The 18,271-nt window shown below is 34.3% G+C and overlaps 1 protein-coding gene and 1 long non-coding RNA gene across 2 annotated transcripts; one reads left to right on the top strand and one right to left on the bottom strand.

The window, feature by feature from the left end:
* The first annotated feature begins 68 nt into the window (after positions 1-68).
* Positions 69-1,472, top strand: LOC107701438 (uncharacterized). The gene is made up of 4 exons (XR_001635645.1): positions 69-319; positions 607-705; positions 1,059-1,092; positions 1,284-1,472. It is a non-coding gene; the product is annotated as an uncharacterized LOC107701438 (long non-coding RNA).
* Positions 1,473-4,227: 2,755 nt separating this feature from the next.
* Positions 4,228-13,932, bottom strand: LOC107701436 (SLAM family member 5-like; the record flags this gene model as incomplete). The annotated part of the gene is made up of 3 exons (XM_016503442.1): positions 4,228-4,397; positions 12,896-13,177; positions 13,606-13,932. Coding segments are annotated over 3 exons (770 nt in total), but the record flags the coding sequence as incomplete, so codon positions are not given.
* Positions 13,933-18,271: the final 4,339 nt, after the last annotated feature.

Genomic DNA, 18,271 nt, shown 5'->3' with positions numbered 1-18,271 from the left:
GGATTGAAGGGGGTGGTTTATTCCTTTTCTAATACGATTGAGAGTAATAATACTAATACTAATACTACCGATATACTAGGATATGATCTGATATTGTGGAAGTTTGAAGACCATCTTTTGGCAAAAATCAATAGAACAGCCACTCAGTTTTCATTATATGATAATGCTGGAGGAAGATTCAACGGCAGACTGCAGCTGCATCATCAGACTGGGTCTCTCATCATCAGTGACACCAGAACCACAGACTCTGGAGTTTATCAACTAAACATGAACAGTAACTCACACTTTTTACAGAGGACATACAGTGTTACTGTCAAGGGTTAGTAGATCAGTCTTTCATTATCAATATCTTATTTGCATCTGTATTCTGTGGACAATTCATGTATTATGAAATCAACAAATCTTTTGTTATTTTAATTACCTGTTGAAAAAGATATACAAATACAAATTTACTTATAGCCTATAAAATAAAACATGCATACATATGATAGCTTTGTGTGAGGAACAGAAAAAAGTTCAAGTTAATCGCATTTCTTTCATAGTGTGTTTTTTTGTAGATCAGAGACATTTACTCACACTAATGACTGTCTTCATCATTGAATTCAGGTCTGTCTTCAATTGTTATAGCAGTAATAGCTGTCAGTCTTGCACTGGTGGTTGCCGTTGCCCTTGTGATTTACTGTTGGTGCAGGTCAAGACAAAGGCGTAAGTATTACCTGCAAAGTTTCTGCTTTTAAAAAGTCTGATTACTGTTAAAAAAACTGAAGTCTTTGATTTTGCCAGCATTTTAGACATGTTTGTAAATGACGTGACTTCATTAAGTTTGTACACAAGCACTATTATAAAGTAACACCATTAATATAGAAATATTAAAGACAGTACTGAACATGGTTTAGATTTTTTTTTAAAAAGAAAAAAAATGAAGACAGTACAGACTCCAAAAAAGCAAAACCGCTGAGAGATGAAAAGACATTGTGTGTCCAACGATTACATATCTTTCTGTCTGCGTAAATGGAGTTCAGGATTTACAATGGATTTAAATCTGTGTTTGCTTCCAGGTGACAGAGTTGTGTAATCTGGAGGCTCAGTGTGGTAAGATACTGTTCAGTTCAGATTTTATGCTACTGTACCTGTGAGTGATTTCATTCTTGTCAGCGTGTGTGTGTGTGTGTGTGTGTATGTGTGTGTGTGAGTGAATGCATGCATGGCCTGTATACGCTGTCAGAATAATCATATTCATTGCTGTGCCTCCTTCTGTATTTTTTTATTTGTTTTTGTAACAGGTTTCAGTGAAGGTCAATGAAATCAACCTCAGGATCAGCATGAATCCATCCATAACAGTACATACATAACCACAGTAACAATATAAACATAGCTGTATTAATGAACATGAGCTGTATTTGCTATAAACAGATAAGCAAGGTTTGGTTGATGTATTAGTTTACATTACACATTGTATTCTTAATCTGTATTTGAGACACAGTTTACAGATCTTTGAATTACACTCTCAGTTGTGAGAACTTTGCTTTTTATGACTTTTTATTGGGGAATTTAAGTTCTTGTTGCATTTCTATTTTGTACTTTGTCCCATTTTTGTATAGCATATTAATATATTTATAGATATTTTTTTACTGATTTGCATTTTGTTTTGTGAATTAAATCTGACCCTTTTGTTGTGATTCTGAAATCCTATATATGAGCTGAATGTATACAGATATACATCAGTTCCACTGTTTGATCATTTCTGCACTTTAGTGAACAAACAATGCGTCAAATTCAAGACATGTAGCTAGTATTAATTCAGCCTTTGATGGATTATGAATGTATTATTCCATCTAGATACTCAATAATATGTATTGTTTTCTTTCAATGAAACATGAACAAGTAAGGAAAATATATCATGAGTAATTTGAAATTTTATACATTTCTGTCTTTGTAATGTTGATTTAAATGGTTCTTATTGGTTTTATAGGTGCAAATCACTTCTGTGCCATTAGTAACTGCAAAACTGACTATTTCCCCAAAACACAATTGTGTTCATTTTATGCAGTGTTTGATTTGTGTGCAAATACATAATAAAGCCAAATGAACTGATAAAATGAAGTCAGAGTGAACAGCAAGAGTAGATGCTTTCTGGAGTGCTACCATTGTGAATGGATGGGAAATTTCTGAAATGGATGTATAAAGAAAGACTGGCAGGGTGTTTAATGTCTTAACACTAGAAGTGGCTTATTTGCTCTTTTACCTATACTTTAACTGTTACCTAAATGGCACCAGATTGGCATCAGAATATAAACCAAAGACTCTGGAGTTTATCTTCTAAACATGAGCAGCAGCACATACACCTTACAGAGGGCCATCAGCATTATGGTCAAGGGTGAGTAGATTATGTTTCTTAATTATGAATATTTTATTTACGTATGTGAGCATTTAATCGAAGAAGAAAGATCTGACATAACTGAAACAATGACATATCAAACATTACCAAATAAATTATTTGCAAAAGAGGCATTTGTAGAGGATATGAATTTTATTTGTCAAAACCCTTCTTTTTACATGGATTTGTAAGTGGATCAGAAAGATCACACACACTAATGATTGTCTGTAGTTGTCGTTACAGATTCAGGACTGTCTCCAGGTCTTATAGCAGGAATATGTGTTGCTGTTGTGCTGATTCTGATTGTTCATTGCTGCTGCAATAAAAGTCAGAAACTGTGCTGTAGACCACAAAAAATATATTCTAGTACAGAAGACTACAAAGCTGCAATATTCAGATTCCTTCAAGCTAAACATCCTGCTTTTGTGATGTTTTCAGTAATATCTGATCACTAGTGAAAAGTTCAGATCTGTTTTCCCATTTAGCTTTTTTAACAAGTTTTGGTAACTTCCATCTTTGTGTAGATTTAGAATATGTGATTCTTTCTGTTTTCTTACAGATGACCCCGCAGGTCAAGGGAATGGAACACAAACATAAGGAGAAGCCTAATATTTACAAGTATATAACCACTTTAATAATATCAACTGTTTGGAATAAGCTCTGTGCAAGGATGAGCTGTGTAATTGTATAAAAAAGAAAGAAAGAAATTGTTTAGTTTAATGGTTTAGTTTACTTTACAGCTGATGGAACAGTTTGCATTGCACATGATCCGTGTATTCTTAATCTGAATTTAAATGGAACAGTTCTTAAACATATTTGTCTGGTCCGATGTAATGTGATGTTCTACACACTCTGTAAGATATATTTTCCTTACACTTTTGCTTTTTATACATTAACCTGTAAAGGCCAAAAATAAGTGGCATTTCCAAATGTGAAATTCAGGTGAAACATTCAGACATGCCTGCTATAAATGAAATGCGAGTGAAAGCACATTGAGGCTACCTGTCAACATTGTCTGAGTTTCTTTGCAGTAGAGTTGATCTGATTGTTTAAAAGTTTGTTTGGAGCATTCACAATAATATGAAAATCAATGCGAACCACTCTCAGACCCCTGAAACAAACTATGTTTGAAAACACACTGATATACTACTGCAGCTTTATATCATCTTGATGTCTGCCCTCTAGTGGACTAATGTGGACTACAGGTAGGATTCTTTGTTCAGTTGGGAAAATGTAATAATTGTTGCAGCCAGTTTATATGAATAAGCATGTAATTGAATGCATGTAATAAAAATGCACAATAAAATTGCTTTAATATTCTAATTGACTTTTGGAATTTTGCTTTTTTTTTTTGGTACAGAGAATCCATCTTTTTTCAACAGAACATGAACAAGTCAGGAAATTTTAATGAATATCATCCTTTATAAAGTTATTATTTCTAATGTGAACATGTCTATTTTATATAGTTATCTAAAGTAAATACCCAAATTCTATAAGTCTTGACCCTAGTAAACCAGGAGGGCCTGATGACCCAAATCTTCTGACAATGAATCTTCAAATGAACTACATTTAAGCTATCAAGCTTCTAATGAGCTACATTTAAACACAAAGTGTTTACACATTTTTACACTGTTTACACTTCTGATTCATTGAACTTCTGAACACATGGAGAAAGAATGTTGGCTTATTATTAGGAATTAGAGCATAGACAGGATGTAGACTGCAATATTTTACGTTCTTAGCTTTATGGACATCAAATTTGCATCATTATCATTAGGAATACAGATGAAGAAGTCTGTCACAACACAGTTTCATCTAAACATAAAAGTACTCAGAAAAGAAAAGACAGATTAACATTTTTAATTTCTGATTGATCGTTGTCTTAAACTGATGTCAGTTCTCTTCTCTCCTGTTCTGGATTTGATGTCATAAACCAGAACAACAATGGCAGCCACGCCCATCAAAGCAGAGATGACCAATCGGGTCACAACTTCAGCAGTGCCACAATAGAGGACAGAGTCTGAGGAAAGAAAATAAATCCAGATCAGATCAGTAAAAACAGCTATGCTGAAAAAAATTTAAAATCACGTACCTGAACCTAACCAGTAGAGTTCAGTGTTGGTGAGATGTTGAGTCTGGTTGCTGATGGGATTGTTGAGCACACAGCTGTAGGTGTTGTTATCCTGATATTCCACCTCCAGAGGTAGAGAGAGACTGATGCTGAGATCAGACACACTGATGCTGGACAATAAACTGTTTCCTTTGTACCAGGAGAGAGTCACATGTCTCACATTCACCACTGAACACAGGAAGATCCTTGATGATCTTTCAGATGATGAAGAAGATTGTAAAGTGTCAATGAAGATTACTGGAATGGGCAGAGGAGCTGGAAAACACAACATGCTTTATAAAGGTGCATCCTGAATCATCATTTTGACAATGAATAGCCTATTCTCCATGTAATAGGTTACATAATAATCCACTCACCATACACAGTAACTCTGTAACTCTTGGGTATATCTTCATTTCCAACCTTCATACTTAGACGATAAACTCCAGTGTGTTCAGTTGTGGTGTTTCTAATGGTGAGAGAGCCGGTGTGATCCAGCTGCAGTCGGCCTCTGAATCTCCAAACCTCATCATAATATGTACCGTTCACTCCCTTGATTCTGGCGATTCGCTCCTCTCCAAACCTCCACTCTATCTTGTAATATCCCTGTTTATCAGTAACATCAGTCTTTAGAGTGACAGAATCTCCCTCCATCACTGATACTGACTTCACTACATCTGTCTCCGCAACAAACACACCTGGAGAACATGTAAAAAATGTTGTAACACTTCACAATAACGCTCAGTTTGTTGCCGTGTCATGAACCAATGAACAACAATTTACATCTAGGTTAATGTTAGACTAAATATGCAATATTTCATGGCTAAATCACGTTTATATATATATATATATAAATGCTAATTTATACAACTTTTTACGTTTATGATACCTAATTCCTTATTGTAGCGTTAGCAATATTGTAAATCATTTGACTTAATCGTTATTACGCTTTGATTTCAGTGACGTCATTAAAATACACTTACTTACCAACCAGATGAGAAAAACACAAACAAAACAAAATAAACGCGTGGGTCATTTTCTTTAGCCGTTTGAGATAAATCGCTTAGTATGCATCCGTTTTCGACAGGAATATATCATTAATACGATCTGTAAATAAGGTTTAGAGATAAACACAGAAAGACCTCCAGACAGCAAGCTTCCGTCAACATGCAGGCGATGCTTTCTACTGTAGTTCAGTTTCACATCCTGGTTAATGCTATTACTTAACATATTGTGCTAAATCATTCTGTGTCTCTCAATATAATTATGTCATATTGTCTTTACCTAACGGTCTTACTTTTTTAGGCTTCATTTTTGTGGTAGCCTACTCTGTTAGGCTATTGTTTCTGTCCAGAATGTTGCAGCAGTTGTTTGTTTCAATCAGTCATTGTCTCAAAGAAAAATAATGTCTTTGCCCATTTACCCATCATTCAACCACACACATGCAATAGTAAACACATTGTTAGCTGCAAGAGACGTTTGTCCACTCAACAGTAGCCACATTCATTTGGGTCATATGTCTCTAAACTGGCCTGAGTTAAACTCAGACCGCAGCAGGTTTCAGTCTGACTCAGAAACGCAGCTGCTAGAGTCTCAAAAGCATATAGTGGAAACAAGATGCTTCTTGCATGAGATTTTTGTATGTGTTTGTTTACTGTCTTTTATTTCACATTAAAGTGGTTTTGAGAAGAAGTCAATCATGTTAGCAGGTAAAGAAGCCTTTCTTCCATACTAAACCTACAAGCTCAGACATTCAGAAAAAAACGTAACAGGCTATTTTTTGGTGGTATGGTCTTTTTCAGTTCTTCATTTTGCTTCTCATTTTTCACTTTTTAACTTAAAAATTCAATGATCTGAGTAAATCATTAAGATAAGGGTAGTCACTGAATGATATATATTTTTTTCTGATCTAACAATGTCTTCAGATCGTCTTGGTTCTTGTGGTTTATCTTCAGTATCTTCTGTTCACTGTGGCATTAACAAAAACCTCTCCTTCGTTTCCAAACTTTACAAAAGAAGCTGAATGGAGAACACCGAAGAACTGGCTTGACCACATATACATTATTATTATACATTCTTTGTTTCTGGGTTTGTATTGTTATTTCACTTCTTCTCATATCATACTGACTGCACTTTATGTTTTTTGTTGAGATCCAGTACACCACATCCTGTAGACAGTATCAGCAAATTGACCCTTGATGTTCTGCACACATGTAAATGTGAATTCAGAGAGAGATTTTAATGTTCAGATTGTGTATTTATTCCCTGTTAGTAACCTACTTAATTTGAACATTTTGGCGTGACATTTTACAAGAAAACTTGATAATTTTTTATTTTATTATTTTGTGACTCACTGATGTTGACATCAACGGGCTTGTCCAAATACCCTCACTTGTGGTCCTTGCACTTGACCACTTGTCTACTTACATGACGTATTTCCTGTATTTGGCCCAAGTGTTCAAGAGGGGTTGAAGAACACAAGTGTGTGTGGTCTTTTAATTACCTGATGGGACACATTGTAATGTTGTAAAAATGCAAGTGTTTACAGAGCTTTATTTTGATTTTCAATACTTTGCATTTAAAAAAACCTTCTGTCTGTTCAGTACAGATGACACACTTGTTGTGCTTCTAATGAAGTGATAAAAAGCAGTTACAAAATAAACATACTCATCTTTGCACCAATAAAAGTGCAACACTTGTTTTGCTACCAAATTATAAGTAATATATAATTATTATTATTATATAACTCTCGTGAGATCTCGGCCAAAAGTCTTGATTTATTTCCAGAACATGATGCATGATGGGATACACTTAGCCTTGAATACCACTCTGGAGAGGTTAAGGTCATTGCAATTTGGCATTTTTTTGGGACAGGCCCAACATATATAAGGGCTAAACCTTCACCAGAGCAGAGAGGACCAATCAGAACACAGGACAAAACAGACCCCGGTGGTCTGAGGCATAAAAACATTAATCAATAACAGCACCCACACCTCATTATTTAAAACAGTGAGGAGGGTTGGAAAGCCTTCAGATGATCATTCTAATAGTCAAAATTATTATAAAAATATGTACATTTTGAATACTTTATTTTTAAAATCACTAAATAATAATAATAAAAAAGCTTCCAATAGGCCTACATGTTGTCATAGTTCAAAAACTGCAGTAGGTCTATATTACCATAGGCAGTAACTGAGAGCTAATAAGGGAGTATATTGAGAAATGGCAGTAATAGAGCAAACAGGTTACATCCTTTAACCACGTGATGGCGGCACTTGACTGTTTTGTGCTGTTTCGGCCATCTCTTACATGGCTGACTTGAGACGGAAGAATACGACACATTCGGTAAGTGACCGATGCTTACTGGTTTTGGATGGCATTAGGGGAATTTTTATAGCCTAGTGCACTAAAGCAGTTTTAAATGGCCGACTCTCTGGAGAAGTGCACTGATTGAGAAACGCCATCTGTGCATTAGGCAGGCTACTAATTACAAGCTGCAATGAAACACAACAATAGCCTACTTAAGAAAATGTTTATTTATTTACTTATTCATTCCGCCGCAACGGTCTGAATCTATAGTGTGAAACAAATAGCGTCATCGGTAAAGTCCGAATCTCGAGTCAGTGATTTTAATGAGTCGGTTCGTTTTAGTGAATCAAAACATACAGCGCAACCATTGTAGTCCGACTCCAGAACGAATGAATTCATGAGTCGGTTCTTTCTAATGAATCATATACAGCTCACTGTGTCAGTACTGACTGGTTGTTCAAATCGCAAAAGAAAGACATAATCATTAAATATAAAAAAGGGTTTTTTTTTTTATTATAAAAGGAACAAACAATACAAAATGCAATACAATTATAGAAAATATAAGATACATATAAAGGGGATCAAAATCCAATAAAACATAGACTATAACTGACCTACAGGTATGCAGATGCATATGGAAATGTTCAAGGAAAGGGCCACACACACACACACACACAAAAACACCTTTATATTAGAAAATAAGTTCTTTTCATATAGTAATTTTACATGTATTGGCATTTAGCAGACGTTTCTTAATTACATTTAACAGTATATTGTATATATTTTAAGGAAACTGGCATACAGAGTGTTACCACTGATCTATAATAGAGATATATACTGTAGATCAGTGGGTGTTACTCAGCGATCTGCTTTAAGAGAAAAACGGCACCATTTTTATCCAGCAGGAACAATCTATGATATAGCCTACCCTACAAGATCTTACAGTAGGCTACTGTAAAAAAAAAAAATTAAAGGCAGAAGGACTGTTTGAAAGGTTTTTAAAATGAGGACATGTAGTTTATGTGTACAGGCAAATTGGTATTAGCTTATAGTAATGAATTTAAAAAAAAATTTTTTTTATATTGCATCAAGGCTAATGGTGAAGGTCAAAAGCTTTTAGTAGTTTAAAGCTACTGATTTCCACATAGAGGTTTTGACCTTTACTCTCAAAATAAAGGAGCAGTTCTAGACATGATCTTTTTGGAAAAGATGTTTTATGATTTATGCTTATGACGTTTGACCTTTTTACCTTTAGTGAACCTCGTCAAAAACCGCACAACACAAATAAAAGCATAAAGGCATAGTTACCATGACCAGAATATCATTCAAAAAGAAATGTATCACAAAAAATATTTAACGTTTTGTGACGACACGTGCGTACACCACCTCATCCTCCTCTTTCTGAAAGAAATACAAATACAAAAGACACAAAATGCTTTAGTATAATAGCAAAATGTTTAGATTTTTTTTAAAGAACCGTCTTTAACATTAAAGAAAACCAAAGAAATCCTCTCATACCACAACAAAAACACACTTGAAAACATATTTTTCACACATGCATGCATGTTCAAGAGAGACAGCCAGGCTGTAAATTCTCCTGAAGTAATTAAACTAAATATACTTCAAATTTTCACATATTAAAAATGTATATCTTTGGTTACCCTGATGAAAAAAAATCTTAAATCAGCCTAAAGTGGTTAGCTGGTCAAGAGCTGAACATCATCTTAACATGAAACACACATGAATCAGCTGCCCATCAGAAAAATATCATCATTATTATTATTTTTCTTTTCAGCAGGGTGTAGCTCAAATGAATAACTAATATGGAAGAGCTTAAAGAACTAACATCAAGTATCTATTTCAAATAGAACACAAAGATATGCTGGAATTACACCTCAGACCTCAGTAAAAAAGAAAAAAAAAAGGCCTTGTTATGCACAGTCAAAATTTTATGTTTCTCTCATATCACTGTTTTGACAGCAGTCATTTTTAGTTAATATAACATATTAATGTTATATTGAAAATTTGACTCTAAAGTAATATTTCTAATGAAGGCTGGAATATTCACACTCTTATACACACTCTTTTTCTCTCACAGACCATTTCTTTCACAGACAGTTCTGTTTTCACAGTGTTTTATGCAGAAACACCTTGAGCTATAACGTTTTTAACAGTAGAGTATGAACCCTTATTTTGTAGAAAGTACACTATATTTGTGCCGGTTGCCAATAAATAACATTTTATTTTCAAATGGCTTCACACTGTGCACACTTGTGCTATTTTAGTTTGTTGCATATAACACATTTGTCTGAATGCCACAGAATGCCCAGTGGAACTTCTCATTTAAGACAGCAGTTTTTATTAGTATATAGTCTATCACTGCCATATACAGTAAATGTGCCTGTCTGTACAGTTGCTTAACGTCAGTGGTGCCTGTTTAATTGTAACTACATTGTCTGTCAACAGCATGAACCTGTTAACATTTCAAAAGGCAGAATATTACATTCCCACATTCTGAATATTACTTTTGCAATAAACCAACCAACCATTTTTTTAAATGGAAAACTGGAAGTGACACTATTTAACAATTTAATAATTAAAACATAAAATTGCAGGTAAATAAATAAACAAATAACTTTTTAATTTTAAACAATCTATGTATTTCAAGTTTTAAAATGTAGTTAAATAAAATTATAAAACAATAAATAATAAATAGACAATTAAAACGGTTACTTCAAAACATTTCTGCATAACTAAAAAAAAAAGTTAATTATGATTTTTTTTTTTTATTAAAGCACATTTTAAATTGCATTTAAAGGACATTTTTACTGATTGACAGGTTCAATAAGATTAGTGGTGGGCTTTAGGGATAAGTACAAGTAGCATTCCAATAAGTTAGTATCCATTTATGATTTCAAAACACATCACGCTAAATATGTAATTATATGAAATACTGCTGGCAAACAGTATATGCCACAATACAGTATAAATATCATTTATAACACATTTACACAGTGCAAAGGAATTCTATTTCTGCTTGCACTTAGTGTAAACACCTTTTGCCTTTTCTTTATCTATTTGTCAATATAATAAAAAAAATGCTATAGAACAGTTCACTCATGGGGAAAACTAATCAACCTTTGACTCAATTTTAAGAAGCACCCCCTCTCCCATGTGCCACTCAAAGTAGATGTAAGACGGACTGTAAATAGACTGTAAGAAAGACCATCCATGTGGTCATTAAACCAGGAAATCTGTTTTTAAAATTACTTTAAAAAAAAATTTTGTGAGACTTAAATTACAATAATAATACAACAACGTCTTTCAACAACTTAGTCCATTAGCAGTTAGCCACTATAGCTATCACCAGCAGCTACTGGTGAATAGCTGCTATTGAGAAGTTGAGAAAACTGATGAAGATGTGCTACCAGCAGTTAAAACTGTCACATTTCAAGTTAAAACATGAGTAGCTCATGTCGCGATATACAAGAGAAGCTGTCTTAATGCACTGCCTTAACATGAAATGTGTTAAAATCTTAGGTAGCACATCAGTGGTGGATCTGGGAACACTCTCCTAAGGCATAGTTTTAAGATGGCAAGCTATAACAATTACTATGACAAATGAAAATTAATGAATAATTACATAATAATTACAAAAGTACATTTATGGGGACAGGCAATGTTATAATGTTATTTTTTATTTTTTTTATTTAAATGAGATAAAAGTGATTTAATATTTAAAGGCAGATTTTCTAATAATGACTGAAGTGTTTCTTCCTCATTTTCTCACATTCAGATTAGCAGATCTCTCTTCAACTTTTAGTACAGGAAACACAAGCATTTAGCAGGTAGTTTAACAGTGTTCGTTTTAGCAGAAACACTCTATGAGCCCCAACACATGAACTGTTTACAGTTATTTTTGAGTGAAAATCTAACCTAATTTTTCTCTCTGGCATTTTGGACATCTAACAACTGTTAAGATTATTTTTCTGCATTACTATTGCTTGTAAGAGTCAAAGTAGTAGTAGTTATGTTTATTTGTGAATAGTGAATTGATAGTAAAAAACCTTTAAGCAATCTTCCAGAATACTGTAAGTCTGTAGGGGATGTCATGATACAATAAATATTATTTTTCACTATTATATTGTGTTGGATCTTTACATAAGTTCAGAGTTTAGATGTGTTTTTGTCCACATTAAAGGCTGTGGGGTTTGCTGCAGTTCAGATACAGTAGTTCTTTTCAAAGCTTAGTGATCTGGCCCAACAGTACTTTAAAGCATCACTGCAGCACTCCTGACATGAAGGGTGTTCTTACGGTATAGGCAACTAAGCTTTTATTAGATGCCTTGTTTGGGCCAAATGCTAAAAGAACATTTTTCTTTCGATAAGGCAGTTGAGTGCTTCACATCATGAGCACTATTTGTATAACAGCATGAGTTCGATCAAATCAGTCCATTTCTGTTCGAATGTCACTGTGTAGACAGTGAAACAGCTCACTAGTGTTCAGAACTGAGCATCGGGTTTTCTTTTCATTTCCCTCTCCAGCTTTTTATTTACACTGAGTTGCAACCAAATAAAAATGATTATATAAAACTATTATATAACCTCCTGCTTAATCATACAATGTTTGTACAGTGTACCTCTAACAAGAATGATCTTACCACTTTATGTGCATTTCTTTTGAAGAACGTTGGATCAGCATAAGTTACATCATCATGGGTCTGAACTGTTTCAATAATAATGGCAGAAATGTTAAAACAGCAAAACTCTTACATTTTGTACTGATATCAATAGGTTTATGGGAAACACTTACCCTGTTGATGTGTTTCTTTTTGTTTCTGGCAGATCCAGAAGATCCAGATTGCAGCTACAGTCAACAGAGATCCAGCAGCAGCAGCAGAGATCAGTAAGAGTATGTTCAATAAGGGTATAAATGGTTCTGTAATGGACAACATGTAAGATCAATAACAACAACTTTGAGGCATTAGCACTATATAAACGTAATGTAGGTCTGAAACTGTAATGATAAAAAGAAACAGTCATAGTGTGTGTATTTACATATGTATGTGTAATGGTGTACAAAAACGCAAGTGACATACCTGCACATGTGTGACAGAGTTTGCTGATGTTGAGATGTGTGGTCTGGTTGCTGATGGGATTGTTGAGCACACAGCTGTAGGTGTTTTTATCCTGATATTCCACCTCCAGAGGTAGAGAGAGACTGATGCTGAGATCAGACACACTGATGCTGGACAATAAACTGTTTCCTTTGTACCAGGAGAGAGTCACATGACCCACATTCACAGCTGAACACACCAATGAACAATATGATGATGAACAATGTGAAGAGTTTCTGGAGATAACAGGAACTGGAAGACGAGCTGGAAAACATGAAAAAATAAACAGAAATAAAGATGAAGTGAAATAATCATACAGAACTGAATTTCAGCAGCAGTGGATATCAGCACTATTAGAGATACTGAACCTGGAGGATGTGAAGCAGTTTTTGGGCCCAGGACCTGGGGGTTGGTTGTGGGTGCCACTGAATGGATTGATTAGACAAATTAGACAGGTCATATAAGTTTGATGAATTCTGCAGCCCTATTATAAACTTACATGAAATAATAATGAACATTAATATGTTTATTAATACAAACAAACATTAATACAAAAAGTGCATTGAAAACTGATCTATTGCCTATTCTCATTTCAAACATAAAAACATCAACTACAGCAGGCTATAAAGATGATTTAGTATTATTTACAATATGAATATGAAAGGGACAGATTACATTAATTCTCTACTTACCATAAACAGTAACATAAAATTTCTTGATAGTCTCCTGATTCTTAATAGTGATAGTTAATTTATAAAGTCCAGAGTCTGTGGTTCTGGTGTTTGTGATGGTCAGAGATCCAGTCTGATCCAGCTTCAGTCTGTCTCTGAATGTTTCGTCATTATCATATTGAGGATCATTCCCGACTGCTTTCTTTATTCTAGCTATACGTAGTTGTACAAAACGCCACTCGATCTCATCATATTTGTGTATACCATTAACATCACTGTGTAGAATTATAGAATCTCCCTTCTTCACTGAAACAGACTTCACTTCATTGGTCCCAACACCAAACACACCTGGAGAACAAAACAGTTAGCAACAATTAGTTTAATGTTGTTTAACCAAACGTTTTAGTTTTTTAAACATTTAAAACGGAAATGTAATGTACAGCTTCGTAGTATTTTGACTTGAAATTTTTTTTTTTTTTTTTAAGATTATAGAAAGACATACATCACATAACAGCACCATAACATAAGAATTACTGGAAAAAAATACTATAGAAATTGACTAGACAAAGACATTTACTTGTGCCCTATTGAAATGATGCCATTGAAACAGAATTGTACAATCGGCTGAAACAAAGCCTGCTGGGTATCTTAGATCAGGGGTTTTCAAACTTTTTGGAGCCAGGGACCCCTTACAGGGGAGAGGATTTTCCAAGAACCTCTTCATTATTATAACAGTGTTTAAGGCTAAAGTTTAATGTGGGTAGGAGGAATGAACATAATATGATTGTTTTATTGGTGCCAATGGTCCCTATTGTATATGTACTTTTTAATACTACAGCATAATATAATTAAATTTACCATATTTTCCAGAAAGTTGCACCAGGTCAGGGGGGAAGAAAAACAAAACAAAACTTGCATTGGTGTGTAAGTCACATTTTACTATTACTTTCAGAAATAATTTAAACACTGAATAGGTCTAAATAAAATGAATGTTAGGGGAAAAAAACATTATAAACACTAACAGGATTTGGAGTGAGGGAAGGTAAAATTCATTTAAATGTTGTGGCATTCATAACAGAACAAAAATAAATGAATATATATGTATATAAAAAAATTAATTATAGTGCCGATCATTACAAACATTTAGGCGCCGTTCTCGTGAACAAGATAGTCTTCGTTCATTTTAACGAATAAGAAATGGATTGCAGCTTTTACAACTTTATTCTCATATTTATAGTTCATTTGAAGCCGTTTTTGGCGTTAATTTAATGGCAAATGTCGAGAGTGCATTATTGTAATACAAGAGGGCGCCAGCAAAACGGCTCAATGATTTTTTAGACGTCACATCGTACTTCAGCTTCTCGTCAAACTTTCTGTCCAATCAAATGCTCTCTAGAATCCGAAGCGCCCGCCCCCTACACTATAAAATAGACGCTGAAGCCGCGGCTGAAATCGGTCACTTGTCCATAGAATTTTATAGCAATATGGATGAGATTGTGGCTGGCATACCCTGTCAAATGCGGCTTTACGGAGCTCAACGGCTCTGAACGGATCTAGCCCAAGCTGTGATATAAACGAACGCTATTGGCTATTTTAAAAAGGGGCGGGGCTGCTTGATATGTCCCGCCCTGTCTACCTGTTTCAGACTTTCAGTTAAAATGACGTCAACACATAGAGACGCTGCGAGTTTCTAAGCATTTCAGGGGACCTTTAAGGTAAGTTTGCCTTTCTGTTTTGGATTTCTGATTTGTAATATTTTGGTCCGTGTGCATTTCGATAGTTTGATTCTTGTTTGCTTGACTCATTATACATTGACGTTCATAAATCACATAACCTCATTAAAGTTAACTTGCTTGTGGTCACAGTGAGTGATATTTCAGCGAAAATTTTTTCAATAGTTAAGAGATTCACAAAGATGTTTTTCACGTAAAAACTTGAGCACAATTGAAAATTATTGCTAGCTAGCTAACATCATTACTAAATTAAAACAATCGCATAGTTTAGCATAAGGCTAGTTTCTGTTCTTTCAAACACGACTGACGTAATAGAGAGAGTTTAGAGCAATAACATTGTAGTAATCTCATTAATTGTCGTGTTTTGTCGCTATGCTAAGCTAACATACTACCTAACCCTAAAGCACCTGTTGCCACCAGCGATTATGTTTTATAGGACTCATTTTGAAAAGTGTGAGTAGAAAGTGTTAGTAAAAGTGTTTTTACGTTTATTTATGATGGTATTCAACTTAATTATAATTAATTCCAGTCCAGTCTTGTCAGTTAAAACTTTTCTTTTGCTCAAACAATGTGTAATTTGTTGGTTAAAAAGCAAAGTCTTATGAACACATGTTTCTATTAACAGGAAGGCTTTGGATTCACTGCAGAATAAGCCGGAGTGTGAGTTGATGAGCATACAGAAGGAGTGATTGGTCTAATTCTCATATTCAGGCAAGTATAAATCTATGCATAGACTTGCATGATATAACATTATTGTTATGTTTACCTATTCTTCACTGCATAATATAAAATTGTGGTTAAATATTTTAGATCATTGTTTTAATATCACAAATTGTGTCTGTTTATTTACAGGGTGACCTAATTCTTACGACGAGCCAATACAGTGGAAACTTGAGGTGTGGGGAGGAAGACAGACTGATGGTTTTCATGTTAGATACAGTTTTGGTTATATCAATACTACCTAACTCTGTCAGGTTAAAACCTCATCTTGTTCTGTTTAAGTATTTTTTTTTCTATATTTGATACCTCCTGGGGTCAAAACTGTACTTGTGTCCAGACTTTAGTAGGTCATGTGAATGTGACTGATTCACTTTTATTAATGTTGGAAAAATAAAGAGTTGAATTGTATTTTAGCTGTGTGATTTGTGATAAAGGTATAGACCAGAGGTTCTCAACTCTGGCGCTTGAGGTCCATGTCCCTGCAGAGTTTAGCAATCTGTAACTTTCTAGTAATCTTGAAGACCTTGATGAGCTTGTTCAGGTGTGTTTGATTAGGGTTAGAGCTAAACTCTGCAGGAAAGTGGACCTTGAGGGCCAGAGTTGAGAACCCCTAGTATAGACTAAATGAATACAGTTTATGTGATTATTAATCAAAAAGAAATTAGCAATGTTTACATAATCATAGGTAGTAATATATATTCATAAAACTAAGTAAATGGGACATCTCAAACAAAACATATATAATAAAATCTACTTATTTACTTCAGTAAATAGTAGGATTTACTTAATATTTTGATAAATGCAAGGTTCCCGTCTATCAAATAATAAATAAACTTTACTTAATTACTTTAAATAAACACAACTTTTGAATTAAATATAATTAAGTAATATTTACTTAATTAGGGTGCAATTAGATTTTACTTAATAATAGCATGTAAGTTGTACTTGATATTAGAGCAGTAAAATTTACTTAAAATGTGTTCGTGCAATTTGTTACGATAATTTTTTTTTAAGTAAATCTTACAAGTTATTTTTTTCGGTGATGGGCGCCGATCCCGTGGGTGCTCGTGAAAAACACAAAATAGTCTTCGTTCATTTTAACGAATAAGAAATGGATTGCAGCTTTTACAACTTTATTCTCGTATTTATAGTTCATTTGAGGCAGTTTTTGGCGTTAATTTAATGGCAAATGTCGAGAGTGCATTATTGTAATACGAGAGGGCGCCAGCACCAATTTCTTGGCTAACAGCAGGCTTGCTCTCCATTATATAGTGATCATGACTCTGCGCTCCATCAGATATTACGTGTAACTCAAACTTTGTCCTGTGTACGTGCGAATAAGTGCTTTTTGTAAACGGGTATTAATTAAATTATTTTGTTTAGTAAAGCGCAATCCTCATAGAAAGAATGTGTGTATTATTTGGTTGGTAGGCTAATTCCATGCATTTCACTTCGCAAGATAAATTTTGTTTAGTGAATTAATCAAACGCATCATCGAACGGAGTATAGCCTACTCTAGAAAAAACTAACACCCAGTATAATGAATTACTGAGTAATGAGAATGTTTAAGCATTTGTGGCGTGTATGATAACTTAGCCCGGTTATCATTTACTTGTGTAAACAACGGTGAAAATGTGTTTTATAAAAAAAATCAAATGGTCGTTTTTTTGCACCCACCGGCAAAAACATAAATCGGCGCCTATGACTATGTCCATAACAAACTAAACTTGCTTACTAAAAACTGAAACTAACCACATGGGCTCGCAAACCTCTCATTTTACATTACGCAGTCTAACATTTGGTTGCTAAACTATTAGGCTACTTATTATGTAAAGAAGGCTTTGTACTTCTCTCATGTCCGAATATCTACTAACAGGATCCTTCACATATGCAAAAACATATTCACATTTTCCAAAAAAAGTGTTTGGAAAAACACCACGGCATGCTCACGCTGAACGGCAAAACCTATGTACAACAGACAAGTTAAATTGAGTTACCAAATACCTTTTGTAGGTTTAGTTGTCTCATTTAGTTTGGTGATGATGAGGCTGTGATGTCAAGTTGCAATGCTAGAACTGATATGTTATGTGCGCGCGGGAGGCGCCAACGCGAACACTTTGGATTCCTTATATCAGCAGAGAAATGTGATATCCGTCAGATAAGACATCATTCAAAACGGTCTATTTTTATTTGTGTACCTTCAAAATGACAAAATAAAGAAAATGACAAAATAA

The sequence above is a fragment of the Sinocyclocheilus anshuiensis genome, unplaced genomic scaffold, assembly GCF_001515605.1.
Source record: "Sinocyclocheilus anshuiensis isolate Anshui unplaced genomic scaffold, SAMN03320099.WGS_v1.1 scaffold3643, whole genome shotgun sequence".
Lineage (NCBI taxonomy): Eukaryota > Metazoa > Chordata > Actinopteri > Cypriniformes > Cyprinidae > Sinocyclocheilus > Sinocyclocheilus anshuiensis.
This window is presented reverse-complemented; position numbering and strand designations above follow the sequence as displayed.